This window comes from Pelecanus crispus, chromosome 13, assembly GCF_030463565.1.
Source record: "Pelecanus crispus isolate bPelCri1 chromosome 13, bPelCri1.pri, whole genome shotgun sequence".
In the NCBI taxonomy this organism is placed as follows: domain Eukaryota; kingdom Metazoa; phylum Chordata; class Aves; order Pelecaniformes; family Pelecanidae; genus Pelecanus; species Pelecanus crispus.
This window is the reverse complement of record NC_134655.1, coordinates 13,500,460-13,516,883: the sequence shown is the minus strand read 5'-3', so window position 1 is coordinate 13,516,883 and position 16,424 is coordinate 13,500,460. Positions and strand designations below refer to the sequence as shown.

General features: G+C 54.2%; 1 protein-coding gene across 1 annotated transcript in view; it reads left to right on the top strand.

Moving 5' to 3' along the window:
• Positions 1-9,787, top strand: part of MED12 (mediator complex subunit 12) — a 38,417-nt gene extending 28,630 nt beyond the window's left edge. The window contains exons 34-44 of the mRNA XM_075720379.1: positions 26-161; positions 434-595; positions 1,148-1,525; positions 1,860-2,010; positions 2,209-2,405; positions 2,874-2,954; positions 3,192-3,409; positions 4,018-4,180; positions 6,975-7,108; positions 7,313-7,398; positions 9,374-9,787. Of these exons, the coding sequence (XP_075576494.1) occupies positions 26-161; positions 434-595; positions 1,148-1,525; positions 1,860-2,010; positions 2,209-2,405; positions 2,874-2,954; positions 3,192-3,409; positions 4,018-4,180; positions 6,975-7,108; positions 7,313-7,398; positions 9,374-9,417 (1,750 nt within the window). The 3' untranslated portion in view covers positions 9,418-9,787. The remainder of the gene's footprint in view (positions 1-25; positions 162-433; positions 596-1,147; positions 1,526-1,859; positions 2,011-2,208; positions 2,406-2,873; positions 2,955-3,191; positions 3,410-4,017; positions 4,181-6,974; positions 7,109-7,312; positions 7,399-9,373) is intronic.
• The last annotated feature ends 6,637 nt before the right edge of the window (positions 9,788-16,424 follow it).

Below are 16,424 nucleotides of genomic sequence, written 5' to 3'. Positions count from 1 at the left end.
TTGACCTTTCTGCTCTGACCAACAGTGAGCTCTTCACCACCGTGCTGGACATGCTGAGTGTTCTCATCAATGGCACCCTGGCTGCTGATATGTCCAGCATTTCTCAGGGCAGCATGGAGGAGAACAAGCGGGCATACATGAATCTTGTCAAGAAACTCAGGGTGAGGGACACCAGGCCCTGTATAGGGAGCAGTGTGTGCTGTGTCATGGTTGTCGGGCTATGCAGATTTATCTGTGTCTCATGAATGGTACTTGTCCTGTTGCTGCTGTTTAGATGAAGCAGTGAGGGTGGCTGCAATGGCTCTGTAGGGCTGAAGGATGCAAAGGTGAGAGGTAATGCAGGGATGGAGGTTGATGCCAGAAGAGGCACAGGTGGGCTTTGGATGATTTTTCCTGAGCGATTCTTCAAGTCATCTTTATTTCGCTTGTGCAGAAAGAGCTGGGGGACCGGCAGTCTGACAGCCTGGAGAAGGTGCGACAGCTACTGCCACTTCCCAAGCAAACCCGAGATGTCATCACCTGTGAACCTCAGGGATCCCTCATTGACACCAAAGGCAATAAAATAGCTGGATTTGACTCCATCTTCAAGAAGGAGGTAAGTGACACCTTTTTGTCTGCATCACAGCTCCTGAGTGCAGGTGTCACCTTGTCCTCTGATGCCTTGAGTTTATACAGCTTGGGAGGCATCTGTATGCAGCACCTTGTTGCCTGCTGAGCTTGAAGTGGCTGGCTGCACACAGACAAGCTGGCACATAACCATGTCCAAAAAGGGCAAAGCTGGGTGTTAATGCTTGGTGATACATGCTGCTATGGCCTGAGAAGTTATTTAAACTTTGATTTTGTACTTACGGCTATATAAAGCATAAAGAGAAACCCGTAATCCCTGTCGTGTGAGTTACTGGGCAGTGCCAGTGTGCAGAAGACTGGCAGAGGTGGGATGAAGGAGACTGGTGGTTGTTGATGAAGGCCTTTAGAAATGACTGCTTTGCCACGTGGAAGAGCAGGGACCACTAGTAGGGGCTCAGGCTGTTTACTGGGATGTGGTTACTGGGATGTGGAGTAGAGCCTGAAGAAAGCATAGAGTTTCCTGTACCCTTGTAGGAGAAACAACAGGGACTTGGAGGTTCTTCTCTCTTTTGCTTTAAAGGGTTTGCAAGTCTCTACAAAGCAGAAGATCTCCCCTTGGGATCTGTTTGAGGGCTTAAAGCACTCAGCCCCTCTCTCCTGGGGATGGTTTGGCACTGTCCGAGTGGATCGCAAGGTGTCTAGATTTGAGGAGCAGCAGAGGCTTCTTCTGTACCACACGCACTTGAAACCCAAGCCCCGCAGTTACTACCTGGAGCCGTTGCCACTGCCCCCTGAAGAGGAAGAGCCTCCTACGCCTGTGACTTTAGAGCCGGAGAAGAAAGCTGCAGAACCAGCCAAGGCTGATAAAACAAGCTCCAATCCTGCCACCTCCACTGAAGAACGCAAGAAGAAACAAAGCAAAACCAAGAAACGCAACCAATCTGCCAACAAAACTGAGGTAACTGACTGCCCAACAGCTATGGATCTCTTGTGTCCACCCTTCCTAGTCACAGAGCACTCCCTTGAGTCTTCCTGAGGAGCCTGAGAGTGGTGTAATGGTGAAAATGGGATGTGTTTCCTCTCAGCTGGGAGTTCTGGAGCTCTATCCTGCTGTCTCTAGCGTGGGGCAGGGCAAATATTTTCTTAACACCTGGTGGGAGGGAAGGAGGCTGCCCAGCTCAGATAGCATCCCAGGCTTCCTCTTGTGGACTTTGCGACCCTTTCATACTCTTCATCCATTCATGAATTCCCAGTGCACATTGATCTTTCTTACTCCTCCTTTGTCCTTACAGGATTTTGTGTTGGGCCCTAGCCGAGGGGTTTCATATGGAGTTGGTATGCCTACAGATCTCTTGCATCACCAGTCAGGAAGCACTATGTCGAGGCTGGCATATGGGCAATCACCAGTGGGTCTCTATGCCCAGAATCAGCCTCTTCCAGCAGGTAGGTGCACAGGAGAGGTGAGCATATTGCACCTCTTTGGGAACCTCTTGTAAGAACCCCTTCTGTGAGATGGTCTGCGCAGGTCCCTATGCTTTCCCCTTATCATGTGTCTAGATACAGTGATGAACAGTCATTCTGGAGCTACAAGGCTCAGCAACAGCATGTGACTAAGTCAGCCTGTTTCTCTTCCTGTTGTAGGTGGCCCTCGCCTGGATACATCCTACAGACCTGTACGCATGCCACTGGGGAAACTCGTTCAGAGTCGTCCTCCCTATAGTGGTGTGCTGCCTCCAGGGATGGGGAGCATGATGGGCATTGACCCCTCCTACAAGCCAGCAGTGTACAGACAGCAGCCTCCAGTGTCCCAGGGACAGATACTGAGGCAGCAGCTTCAAGCAAAGTTGGTAAGTCAGAGTTGCGCTGTTGCTGGACCCCACAGTACAGCAAGCGCAAGCTGTTTGCTGGGGCTGTCCCTTCTAGCCAGAACTCTCTAACCCTGTCTCTGTTTCTGCCCTGTAAAGATGTTGTCTCTTGCGTCTGTTCCTCTGGTGCAGCACTGTTTGCCACGTGCTTTGTGGGCCCATGTCGCTGACAATTGGTGGAGGCTGTTAGTGAGGTGCACTGGGGCATCTGTGGCTGTTGGGCAGTGAGAGGGGCACATCCTGGCTGTGGGGTGGTAGGGATGTTAACTTTGTCCCAAGTTGGGGTGAGGCAGAAGTCATTAGCATCTGGATGCTGTGCAGCAGCCTTATAGGTTTAGCAGTGAAACTACTTGTGTGGTTTGGTGGGAGCTCCTGAGAGGAGAGCAGCAGTGTCCTGCCCTTTGGAGATGTTGAAAAAAGTGTTTCTCTGTTGCCTCCCAGCAGGGCCAAGGCATAATGGGACAGCAGCCTGTGCGCCAGATGGCTCCAACACCATCCTATGGAGCACTGCAGCCCTCCCAGGTAAGTGGCAGTGACCACAGGTAAGACTGGAATCTGGCTCCAGCACAGGGCAGCATCTTCGTTTCTGCTGCTAAATCCTGAAATCTCTTGGCTCTTACTTGTCATTTACTGGGCAGCATGAATCTGAATTCCAGAGATGAGCAGCCTTGTGACATTTACAGGAGGCTGACGTCCTGTGTTCCAAATTCTCTTTTGTACCTTACCCCATGACTGATAAAGGCTTTTGTTTCATTTCAGGGATACACACCTTACGTCTCCCACATAGGCCTTCAGCAGCACCCCTCCCAGTCAGGCACGATGGTACCTCCTACCTATTCTGGCCAGCCCTATCAGAATTCCCATCCCAGCTCTAATCCTGCCCTGGTGGATCCTGTTAGACAGATGCAGCAGAGACCAAGCGGCTATGTACACCAGCAGGCCCCTGGCTATGGGCACACCTTGGGCAACACACAGAGGTACCTCCCACCCTACTGGATATTAATAAGCTGTATTTCATCAAGGGCTTCCCCACTCTGCTCACACAACCCTAACAGCAATCTGTGAAAAGCCTGTTCTCTGTGCTGTGTTATACAGCATCTGAGTCCTTCGCACCCTCAGGGGAACATCTTTATCTAGCTTTCAGTCCTGGGAAGAAACAGAGAGATAGGATGAAATTCAGAGATGGTAGTTGCAGGCAGGAGACAGTGTTACCAGCCAGAGAAAGATGGAATTGGGAGTATGAGAAAAATGACCTAGGAAAGTCATAGTTTTGGTTTTAAATTTAACCGGCAGATCACCATCAAAGGGCTAGATCTGGGATTTCTGCTGCTCCTGAGCAGGCATAAATCAAGCAGGGAAACCGTGCAGAACAGTGGGCCAAGGACTGTTACTTAGGGCTTCTAGAAAAACAGGTTGGATTAAACCCTTGATAGGCCCTGGTGTCCCTCACCTTTCTGCAGAGAGGCAGCGTGGATTGCAAGGGGCTGTTTGGGCTGTCTTGTTGATGGCAGAAGTTGGGTTTGGATTAAAGAAGCTGGCTGCCCATGAATCTTTTACTCCATGAGCTTGTCCTTTTCTCTTGCAGGTTTCCTCACCAGTCAATACAGCAGGCCCCCATGATGAGTGGGATGAACCATTTGGGTCCACAAGGAGTCCCCTCAGGAATTCGACCCAGCCAGATACTGCCTGACCAGCAGCAGCAGCAGTACCTGAGGCAGCAGCAGCAACAGCAGCAGCAGATGCTGAGGGTGAGTGGTTGCTGACAGGAGGAAGGCTGCTGGAGCTGGAGGAGGCTTGCACAGCACTGCTTACCTCTGTGTCAGCAATGCTGTGCTCTGCTCTGCCCCTCTGTGCCAGGAAGGATGTCAGCTCTGTTGGCCATCTGTAATAATTTGCTAGGTGGTTCTCCCTTCCTTAGAGCTGGCCACTCCTGATGGAGACACCTGCTGTGCTGCCTTTTGCCAGTCACCCAGCATGAGATAAAGGGAAGTTAGGAGCAGTAAAGGTCTGTTTAGTCCTCTGTGGCCTGCATCCCACCTCTTCCTTCTCCAGCTGAGCCCGTAAGATTGTGCAGAAAGCTAGCTGTCTTAGAAGTGTTGCAGGAGCTAGAAATGAAGTGAAAATCCCTCTGCCCACACAAGAGCAGGTAGTGGCGGGGCATATCTGCATTTTCACAAGATAAAAATAAGCATGGGTTGCAGTTTCCAATGGCAAGAAATCTGGTGTGACTCAGACCATGTACTCCACAGCTAGCAGTGGATGGTGGAAAAACTGATCCAAAGCAAGCCGTTAGACCCAGCTCTCTAGGTTTGAAGAAGTTCACAGGCATGTGTCAACAGACATGAGTGTTCCATGGATTTGCATTATGATCTTATGAATATGAAATATTTATGTGATATACAGATATGAATACATTTCTTGGAGTTACAGAAATGTATTGAATTGACAGAGAAACACAGAAACAGTTTGGGTTAATTGGTGAATTGCATACCTTATGACAAGGCCTAGCAAACCTGTAGAATATGGGAAGACTTTACATGGTACGGAGTACTGAGGCTTTGTGTTCTGAGAGGGGCCTGAGCGAGACAGTGGTTCCTGCAGAGAGCCGCAGTCAGCGGTATTTGAGAATTGCTGCCTTGCATTGGACGAGAGACTGCCTGTAGCATGGTCAGCAGCTTTTAGTCCTTTTGATGAGTAGCACCCCCTGACTATTCACTTGGTTTCTTTTAGCATTCACCATCACTCATATTTAGAAAAAAAACATGTCTCAGACAAATTGCTAGCACTTCTCCTAGCTCAGTAACTTTATGTATACCTTCAGCTTTTAGCTGACATTGCTTGGTTGCTAAAAAAAAAAAAAAGGTGGAGTGCCCAAAATCTCCCCGTTACTGTGACTCCTGCTGCGTTATCAGACTGCGGAACAGACTCCTGGTGCTTGAGTTGACTTGTCATGATGCAGTGGCTTGTAGAAAGGATGGATGGCCTTTTGGTTTTTCTTGCATGGGTTGGTAGTCGGCTGTTGCAAGAAGGTAGGACATGAAATCGGGAGCGATATCCTGGCTCATTTAGTCAGTCATCTGCTTTCTTGTATACCTAGGTCATAACCTGGGTATACAAGAAAGCAGATGACTGACTAAATGTTTCAAGAACCTAAGTGGCCAGACTGGTTTAAGATGGAAGTTAGGAGGCTGTTCTAGAAACTTACTCCCTTTGGGTTGAATCCTTGATCCAAGCCTCAATGTGCTTGTGACTGGTTCTTGTATCCAATTATTATTGTCCACTGTGTCCTGTTGTTGCTGGCTCTTTTTTCTCTCTGATGTTTACCCAATGTATTCCTAGGGAGCATTTGCATCTTCCATAGGTTGGGTTTTTCTAACTTCCTCTCATAAGATACTGTCCCTTCTCCTGATTGTATATTTGGCTGTTTTCTGAGTCTGTTCAAGGTTTGAACCTTACCCTCTTGAGCCAGTGATTGGAACTGTACCTAGCATCACCATGTTGTCTTTTTATGATAGCATTAGTAGTTTTCTATTTCTGCTAGACATTCTTCTGTTGATCTAGAGAGTTTAAAACTACATTGACAGATGGGAGAAGTGTCTGAAAATAAGGAGAAATGGCAAAACCTTGCGATTTGTGGGTATATTTTGACCAAGTTCAACACACTGAATATTCTTCTCACTGTAACTAGTTCTGTCAACACCTAGGTTGGAGCACTGCATCCAGTTTTATCCGCATCCTTTTACTGAAGTACAACACCAGCTGGCATGAGTGGCAGAGAAGGGCAGCAAGATAGATCGGAGAGTTGGGGAACATGACTGAGAAGGAAAGGCTGAAATAGCAGGGCATTGAGTTAGAGAGGCAGAGACAAGAGGAGAGATAAGTCTCCACATTTTTTGTCTTCAAAAAAAGCCAAAAAAACCTTGTCTGTTCCTGTCCCTTGGCTGTAGGACAAGAAATGCCTTAAATCATAACATGAGATTCAGGGTACAGATTAGGGAAAACTCCAGTTTTCCCTAAAAAAGGGAAAGTACTCCTTTACTTACAGGAGTAAGTAACTGTGACCTGGAGTGGATTGCATAGGGAGGTTATAGGAGCTCTGTTCCTACCTCTGGAAAAATTTTGAGAATAGGTTAGGCAAATACTTAGTGAAGTCAGTATTGCTGATCTTAACCAGGAGGCAAGAGATGAACCAGCCAGCACCTTGAGGTAACTCTCAGTTGTTTTCTATTCTTGTATCTTGTTTGCTCCTAGTTGTTCCCCAGCTGACCAGTAGATTTGTAGTTCTCTTCCTGCCATCTGTCAATACCTCATCTTGCAGAAGAACTTGTTACTGCCCCCGTATTTCTTGCCATTTTTCAGCCTGGGGCAGGGTCCTGGTGAAATTTGGGTAATTTAAGTACCTGTAAGGAAAATGGTATAAAAGGGTATGTTACTGCATGGAATGTCCTTCCTCCTTCAGCCCTTCCTATGCCCTGTTGCTGTGTGCATTGCCCAGACAGTTCCCTGATGGTTCCTTCTCTTTTGTCTTCACAGCAGCAGCAGCAGCAGCAGCAGCAGCAACAGCAACAACAGCAGCAGCAGCAACAACAGCAGCAGCAGCCGCAGCCACCGCAGCCACAGCCACAGCAGCAACCCCAGGTCTCCACAGTGCCTCAGCCACAGGCGCAGGGCCAGCCCCCAGGGCTGGGGATGCAGGCTCTTCCCCCCCAGCAGCCCATTGTGAGTGTTCCCTCAGAGGCAGAGGGACGTGATAGTCCAGCACAAATCCAACAGTGCTCTACCTGCATCCCCCTCTTCTCCCTCCCCTGCGCTTCCCAGGGCTTGTGTGAATGCCAAGGCTGCCAGCCAGGTGGTGTGGCTATAACTGTGTTTCTCTCTTTGCAGTTCCAGCGCCAGGGCCTTCAGCAGACACAGCAGCAGCAGCAAACAGCTGCTCTGGTTCGACAGCTTCAACAGCAGCTTTCCAGTAAGCCTTAGTGTTCTTGATCATGTCCCTAGTCTCCTCCCTGCTGTTTTCTATGGCAGGTACCCTGGTGTACAGAAGCAAGGCCAAGCCAGACTGTCTGAGGCCATAAATGATGCTAGCAGGGAGGTGGCATCAGGACTTAGAGCTCCTGGCCCAAGGGCGCACAGCAGCAGGGCAGGCAGTGCTTGCCAGCTTGCGAGCAACCTTCCAGACCTTCCTTCTGCTGCCTGCAGAGGGACGAGGGAGCTGAGCCTTTGTAGGGGCTACCATACAGCTTTCCCAAAAGGATCTAGTTTGCAGCTTTAAAGCATTCAGCGGTATTTCCTCTGCTGCAGATGACCTCTGAGGGGCACAGGGTGGCTGTAATCCTGGGGCAGTCACTTGGTGGATGACCCAGAGATACTGTGTTCGTGTTGAGATTAGGACAAGACCTCTTGGAGGGAGGGAGGGTACTCTGGGAAGTGTTGCTGCACACTTGCTGTGTTTGCGGTGTTCTGTGGGCTTCTGTGGCTGCTATCACAGACAGGGTAATGGCATAGATGGTGTTATGTCTGCCACTGTATTCCTGTAATCTGTACTGAACTCCTGGCTGGGGGACCTAGAAACGGAACCTGCTGTCTTACTGTCACTTCACTGGCTTTTCTGCCATAAAAATGGCAGACATACTATGAAAATGCCCAGAAATGGACTGCATAGGTTTTTTTGCAGTGCATTAAGTGTGAGACTGTGCTAGATGTAACAACGTGTGGGGTGTGGGCTTGGAAATTGTGCTTATACTTGTTCCCTGAAGGAAAACTCTTAGTCCTTGTGACCAAAAAAACCTTCCCAAACCAGAAGTTTTAATGTGCTAAGTTTCCCACTAGCCTGATTCACAAAGCGCAAGTCTGTGCAAGGATCCCAGCCAGGACGTTCAAGTATAGGAAGACCTCATATAAGAACCTGAATATAGCAGAATAGCCATACTTTTTGTATTATATGTTTTATATGGAACAGATGCATGAGTCCAATGCAGCCATGTGTCAGCATGCAGCTTCCATGCTCCCTCACTGGGTTTGCATCCGTTCCACCAGGACCCATCTGGAGTTCTTATTTGTAGTGTCTGGTATGGAGTAGAAAGCAGGACGTAAACCAAGAACAGCCTGTAGGAGGGGGACAAGAATACTTTGAGCCCAGGATAGGCTGTGTTAGGAGGTTCCATGGTATCCCTGAATGTGCTATTGTCCAGCATAGTTGAGAAGGAGAGCGGGGTAGCCAGGTTACACTGGTCTCCCTTTACTTAGTCTGACTTAGGGTCAAACATGCTCATGATGTTTCAGGAAAAAAAACCCTACAGAATTTCATTAATCGTACAGTACTCAAGTATTCTGTGAGCACTGTACATCACAAAGCATCAGTCCCAGCAGTTTGGAAGTTCATGAGGTTTGTGAATACAACTTTACCATGTTTCCTCCCCTTTTCATGCCATCTGGAAGGCCTTTGGGCATGCCCTTCATTTGTACCAAGATACTGACAGGGAGCCAGAATAGTTGTCTCTGAAACCTTCACTAACTCTGGTTTCTGGGTGTGCCTCAGGATGAGTGAGTGACACTAGGTGTCTGAGCAGCCTGCATGGCTGCAGGTGTTGTGCAATCTTATATGGCTGATTTTCTTTCAAAATCAGAAATAATTAATCCATAAACTCATCCTCCCAGCTAGCTGCCACCTTTCAGGGCTTTATTATGGTGCACCAGTTCCACCATGAGGGATGGAGGGATCTCTGGAAAAGCTTCAGGACCAGGACTGGCACATGTCTATCTCTTCCTCAAAGAATGTGGGGTCCTGACTGTGCTGTTGCCTAAGGGCTCAGACAAATGAGCAGAGCAGGGAATGCCATAAAGGTTATATTTTTCTTCTCACTGTGCTGGTGATCTGGGGAGAGGGATCCCTTTTCTGAACCAGACCTTGTGACTGCCTAACTCTGTCTTGACCTCAACAGATACACAGACACAGCAGAACAACAACCCATTTGGACGCTACTGATCTGTGACACTTCAGCCTGATCCAGGAGGGAGATGTCACTGTGGACTGGATACAGCCCCTTCATCCTGACCCACAAATGGGGGCTGCCCCTAACCTCTGTCCTTGGGCCTGTGCCCCCAGTGCTGCTGCTGCCCATCTCACAGAGAGATGCCAGGAGGATGCTTTTATTGTACAGAGAAAGTGTTTTTACTATCTGATTTCTACAAACATTTATGGAGATCCCTTGTGGCTGATAGTCTCCCTTCCCACTTTGGTTTCAGTTTTTACTCAGTTTTTAGTATTTTTGTTAAAATGATGATTAAGACCTTGTAAAATTTTGTATTTTATTTATACCAGATGAACCCCGTACTGCAGACGTTCTCAGATGAATACAGAGAGCTTACTTTGCAAAAGGAGTGTGTATTCAGAGCCTGCCTTTCCTCCTTAGAGCTCCTCCCAGTACAGCCCAGCAGCAGCTCTACCCATGGTCTTTCTCTCTTTTCTCAGTAGAACTAATGTCTGCGTTTTCAGCTTTTGCAAACAGCTAAACAATTTGGTTTAGGAAAGAAAGCCCTTCTTCCCTGTTTGTTTCATAAGCTGGTGTTCACATGCTTGCAAGGGTTTGTGCAAGCTTTCTAGGATTTGTATGTTGATTAAGAGCTTTACTAGTAGTCTGTGGCATGTTTGTACCAGGACAGAGGTATAAAGCAAAGAGGGAGTTATACTGCCAGGTAATTCTGAGCCCTAACAAGCCCAGCTTCAAAGCCACAGCAGTTACTGAGGTGCTCAAGCTAGTACCTCTGCAGTCTAGGAGGAGCTGCAGACCAAGCGCACTCACAACACTACTCAGCACAGCATGGTTTTGTTGATAAGCACCAAGGCTCATCTGCTAGCTCCTTCCCGGCAGCCACAGTGCTTTCTCTGGGCAGGTAACATGCTGCACTCTCAACTTTTGACATGGCTAATGCAGCATGCTGGCATGGAGTCCCATCTCCGTGTGTAGCAGGCTGCTTTAGCTTAGTGCTCTCCCTTCCTGCTGTCTGTTGAACCTGGAAACTACCATCACCAGCAGCATTCTTCTCTCTAGTTCTTCCTCAGCAATTTGCTTGTGGACCATTTGACCTGTGGTCCCTCTCATAGCTTTTCTTGACCAATGTCTTCCTTCTGTCCCATCTGTGTGGGATATGGTGAGGCTCACAGGGACTCATGGAAGAGCTGCACTTGATCTTAATCTAAGGGCAAATAAACAGTTCTATAGGGTAGGCCATAGCAAGAAGGCAAGAGGAAGGAGGGATGTGGCTGCTCTCAGGGGAACAGCTGTGTGGGCTGGCTGGCACCACACAGACCCTGTGCCCTGCTCATCCTCAAACTGCACTGCCCTTGCACCTGCGCCAGGCTCCTGCCATATTCTTGCAGGTGGGTTGGAAGGTGTTGCTGGCTAAGGCTCATGGAGATGGACTCCCTTGTTAATGAGGACAGATGTGTGTACAGGGCTGCTTCCTCTGTGTGTCCCTGCTTGTCCCCTTCCATGAGGATCAGGCTGGGGAGCAGCCTCAAGCTGGCTCTTCAGAGCAGCCTGTCTGATCCGTCATGCCCCAGGGCGAGGCCAGTGCCAGGGGCTCTGCTTGCCCACAGCCTGTGCTGGGTGACCCCAGCAGTGGAAGCCATGGCTGTGGCAGCTGGCCCCTGCTCTGAGGGACCCATGGCTGGGGCAGGAGGAGGGCTGTGCTCCCCCCTATCCTGCCTGGGGGGTGGGCAGGGACTGCCCTGGGGCCAGCGGAGCCACAGCCTGGGGGAGCAGGGCACTGTCTCTGGGCAGAACAAGTCTCTCTTCCTGGCATGTGTGGCTGTGGCTGTCAGCCCCCTCCTCTGCTGGCCCTGGGAGGCAGCTGAGCCTGCGCCAAGTAGTATCTTGGATGCAGCCTTCTCCATCGCTGCTGTGCCGGAGGTGGGAGGAGGGCGGCTCTTGGCAGCAGCCAGCGCCAGAGCAGGGCACTGGAAGGCAGCATGGCCATGGGCGGCTCTGAGCAGGGGTGCAGTGGGGAGCTGCTTGCACAGTCGCTGTGGCAGGGTTGGGGTGCTGTAGCAGAAGAGCATGGAGTCGGGTGCTGACCTGCTGCTTTGTCCCCTTCAGGGCCCTAGGGATCTGGTGACAGTGCCCCAGGGAGTGCCCTGCCTCCCTGTGGGAAAGGGGACATCTTGTCCCTCCCTGGGTCCAGGTGCCTGCTGCCAGGGGACCCTGCTTTATTGCATGGCCCTGCTCTTTCTTCCTGCAAAAGGCTCCCTCCAGCCGTGCCAGCTGCTTGCCAGGCTGGGTTTGTGTGGGATGAGCAGGACTCCAGAGCTCCAGTGTGGTGACGCACCCAGGGCTTCCAGTGTCCAAGACCCTCTGGCTGCCCAGAGGTTTCCAGTGGGCACAGGAGGCTGTTGGGGGGATGTGGGGACTGGGGCAAGACCTGGTCACGGCACAGGGCATGCTTGGGGACTTGCGCTCTGCCTAGCCTGGCTGCGTGCCTTGCAGCTGCCGCTGCTGTGCTGCACGTTAGCACTGAGCCACGGCGGTTCTAAGCAGGTTTGACAGCTTCCAGCCCTTCTGCTCCTTCTCCAAGTTGTGGCTAAATGCTGCTTGTGACAGAGCCAGAGGCGACTGGATGGATTTTATTACACGCTGCCCACTGAGGAACTCACATGGCTGCCCTGCTGTGGCCACCAGTCTGCGGTGTGTGTGTTTGATGCTGCTGGGCTCCTTGAGGCTGGGGCCAGCCCCAAGGGGTGCCTGGGCAGGGTCCACGGGTGGCATGTGCAGGCAATGCCACACAGTGTGGGCCCAGCATATGGGGAGAAGTCCGAGATTGCACAAAGCTTGGCCTGGTGGTGTGATGAGTGGGCAGGAGCAGGTCGTGCCCCATGCATCCACCCCACCTGGCAGCCTGGCACAGGTGCTGCCCACGGACTGTGCCCCAGGCAAAGGCACCATCAGAGCTGGTGTTTTGCAAGAAAACTGATCACTACCCACTCAAGCAGCTGAAGCTGGGAGTGGAGCAGGTCCATGAGTGCCCAACGCTCCGTGTGCAGTGCCTGTGGTGGGGAGTGGGCCACAAGGCACCGCTGCAGCCATGCACCATGACCCCGCCCTGGGCTGGTTTTGCTGGGTAGTGGGACACAGGCAGCCATGCCTGGAGCCCTGCCTGCTGCGGGGCAGGTTGGCACCAGTCCAGGGGCCCCTTCAAGATACTTCTCAGGGCTGATGAACCCTGGTGGGCACAGGGCAGGGTTGTGCATCCATCCCACGGGGTGCTGGACCATGTTGTCTGCTCAAGGGAGTACTGGGTGGCAGTATGCAGCTCACCCTGTATATAACAGGCCAGCAACAAAATCAGTCAAGCTGCTGACCACCAGCGAGCAGTTCCTTGGAGAGGGAGTGGGGCAGGAGGGCCAGGAAACTCCGACCTGCTCTGCAGTGGCAGCTGGAAGGCACTGGGGCAGGTGAAGCCAAACCCGTGTCAGGGTGCATGGATCTCCCTGTGGCTGCATGTTCACCAACTTGGTGCACATGCCAGTGGCATGCAGGAAGCCAAAATAAATGCCTGCCCTTCGCATGGTGCTGCACAAGCATCTTAAATGGGAAGTGGTGGCTGCTCTGCAGATCCCAGGTAGGGTCTGCGTTGCAGCTCTGGCAGCGGGAGGGCGGCAGAGCCCAGCTCCCTTTGCCCGGATCAGCAAGTATGGAGGTGTCCGCTGGTAACTGCACGTCGTCCTCTTTGATCAAGCATCATGGCTGACGCTGCCCTGGCTATGGCAGAGATGCAGAGACCAGACACATCCAGCAGGACCCAAATCCATGCCCTGTTTCAAATGATTTCTGTAATCCTATCAGGCAGGACTGAAACAGAGAGGTAGCCCTGCCATGGGCAGAAGCAGGCTGGAGGAAAGGCAACTCCTGCCAGGGGGCTGTGTGTGGGAGGGGAAGATGTCCCCACGCTGGGAAGGGGCATACCAGGAGGATAGGGGAACAACGGAGGTGCTGCATGGTGCTTCTGGGGCCGTAGCTGCTGACCCCGCAGCCCAGTGCATGGCAGGGCATGGATGGGTGGCAGGGCTGTGCCTGGCCCCAGGGCTGAGGCTGGGATAGGGCATCCCATACTGGTAACTGGCGAATCCTCCCTGGACCAGCTGGGCGCTGTGGGGCAGTGGGGAGAGGCAGAGGCTGCTCCCCTGGCCGTGGGGAAAGATGCCGGGGCTGGAGGGCGTGGAGTGCTCCAGCTGCTGTGGGGTGTGCCGGGGCAAGCACAGCCCAGGGCGATGCGGGGGGGGGGGGGGGGGGGGGATGGAGGGGACCCATGCAGAATCGCTGGGGGAGGATTCTGGATGCCCAGGATGGTGCAGGATGCCCAGGGCAGTGCAGGGATGCCCGGGGCGGTGCGCGGATGCCCCCACAGACGGGGCCGTTTGCTGGGGCCGTGCGGCGTGCCCCAGGGTGTGCAGGTGTCCCGGGCGGAACGGCGGGGGTTACCCCCTCCCCCCCCCAGGGCCGGTAGCTGGGCAGTGCCGGTGCCGTGCGCAGGGCAGGGTTCCAGGGGCCGTGGGGGATACTGGGGGTGCAGGTGCGGTCAGTGCCGGTACCCGGTGGGCGCGGCACCGGACTGCGCGGTGCCCGGCGCGTGCGACTCCCCCTCGGTGCAGCGGCCAGGGCGGTGCAGATGCCGGGGCCTGCGGTACCGGACCCGGCCGGCGCAGCGGCGGGGCCGTGGGATGCCCAATCATTGCGGTACCGGTACCGGTACTGGGCGGCGGTGCCGGCGACGGCAGTGAAGGGGTGCTGCGGTACGGCCCCTCCCCCGCCCGCCCCCGCCGTGCACGCGCCGCGCGCTCCCGGTGCGGGGTCGGGCCGGACTGAGCGGAGCGCGGGGCGCGGAGCAGCCGCTGCTGCCACCGGCATGGCCCAGCCGCGCCACCGCCCCCGACGGTGAGTGCGCCCCGCCCCGCCCGGCCCGGCCCGGCCCGGCCCGGCCCGCGATGGCTCCGGCTGGGGAGGGCGGCCGGGTGGGACCGGCCCCACGGCGCGGGGCTGGGGCCGGCCGCCGCGGCGGTGATGGGGCTCCCGGGGCGGGGATGGCCGCGGTCCGGTCCCGGTCCCGGTCCCGGTCCCGGGGTAGGGCGTCCGGGGCCGGCCCGGGCATCGGGGCGGGGCGCGGCGTGGGTTAACGGGTGGGGCCGAGCGCGGCGGCGGGTAACGGCGGGGGTTAACGGGGCCGGATGAGCGGCCGCGGCGAGCCGGCGGGTTGCCATGGCGACGCGCTGAAAGGGGGATTGTGCGCCCGCCTCAGCTGCGCGGCCCCCGCCCGCATCCCCGGCCCGGGGCCGCCCGCTTGGCCCGGTTCCGCTCGGCTCAGCCCGTCGGGCCCAGCACGGAGCGGGGAGCAGGGGCTGTCCCGGCTTGGGCGCTCCCATCCCAGGGACTGGGATCCTCCCCGGGGCTGGGGGTGCCGGTGCAGGCACGGTCGGTTATTTGGGGTGCAAGGATGCACCGGTGCTGCCTGGCACGAGGCTGCTGGCGTGAGCGTCCCCGGGTCAAGGACAGGCAGGAGATCCCCTTGGCTCGGTTTCTTTGGCATAGCATGGGGAATGACATTAGTCATTGGGCTCCCAGAGCGAAAGGGCATTCCCTGTCTCTCTCTTGGCCAGGGTGGAGGCAGGCTCGGTGTCAGACAGGGGCTCTGTCATGCTGGCCGTGTTCATCCCTGAGCAGGGTGGTGGGTCAGGCACACGGTGCAGGGGTTGCCGGTGGCTCCACTGATGCACACTGTGGCTGGAGTCGGTGTCGTTCACCTGAGCTTGGCTCCATCATGCTCGAAGCCACGGAGCAGGACAGGCGTGGTGGGTGATGGTTAGCACTGGGGCCCATCTGTGTCCGGCTCTGTCAGCAGTGAGGGAGAGGAGAAGTGATGAGGGGTGTGAGGCCTTTGGCCAGCCAGTCTCTTTCTGGACCACGCTCTCCCAAATGGTGACACCTCCCGGTGCCTCCGCTGGCAGCCCTTTCCAAGGCCATGGACCTCCCTCGGGGAGGTGGCTCCGGCATGAAGTCCCCGCGATGCTGGGATTTTCCTTCCATCCTTTGAGGGTGCCTCATCCAATGCTGCTGCCGGCTTGGCACCAGGCGATGGCAGAGGAGCTGGGGGTGCCCTCACGGCTGGGCACATGTGGGTGCAGCGTGAGAGCTGACAGCCAGCGCCCCACGAGCCCCGGCACTGGCCATGCTTCATGTCAGCCTGGTGGGACCTTTCTTCCTCTGGAAACTGGTGTGCTCTGTGGAATTGGGGGCAACTGCCAGCTGGGTAAGGGGTGGATGTATCCCCAGAGAGGGAGATGTGCGTTGCCAAGGCAGGGGTCACTCTTAGCTCTGGGAAATGCGTGTGCCATCTTTTCTCCCTGCTCCGCACCAGAGTACACGTGCCAATCCCTGGTGCAGGGCTGGGCGCGCCAAGACCCCTGTCAGAGCAGACCTCCTGCTCCGCACCCTGCAGGTGGCCACCACCAGAGCAGGTGTCTGCAAAATGGTTAAAGGCTGATATTTAGAGGTCACACTTTTAGCATTGTGCATGTGTTTGCTTCATTTGCATTTGCAGTTAGCCCAGCTCAAGGCTTTCCCACTCGCATGTGCAGTTGCCATGGTTACATGTGCAGTCAGGATGTGGAGTTTGGTTGGACACCTGCAAACATGCAGCGCTCAACCTCTGGAGCACCAGGGCACAAGTGAAAGCTGTGGAGATGCAGGGCAGCCCTCGGACCTGGGCATGTGGGCCCTGCACAGCGATGCACTGAGGAAATGGAGTTGCAGTGCCCATCTTGGCAGGGTCTGCATGCTACTGCCTTGCACAGCCTCCAACTGTCCATATTCAACATGCAATGTGCATCTAGGGCAGTGTTGTTGGAGAGGAAGGTTGAGCCCATGCCAAGGGTGTTGGCCTGGACCTTACATCTGGGTCTGTCTCCTTCCCAGACCCTGTGTAGATGCTCTTCTACCAAAG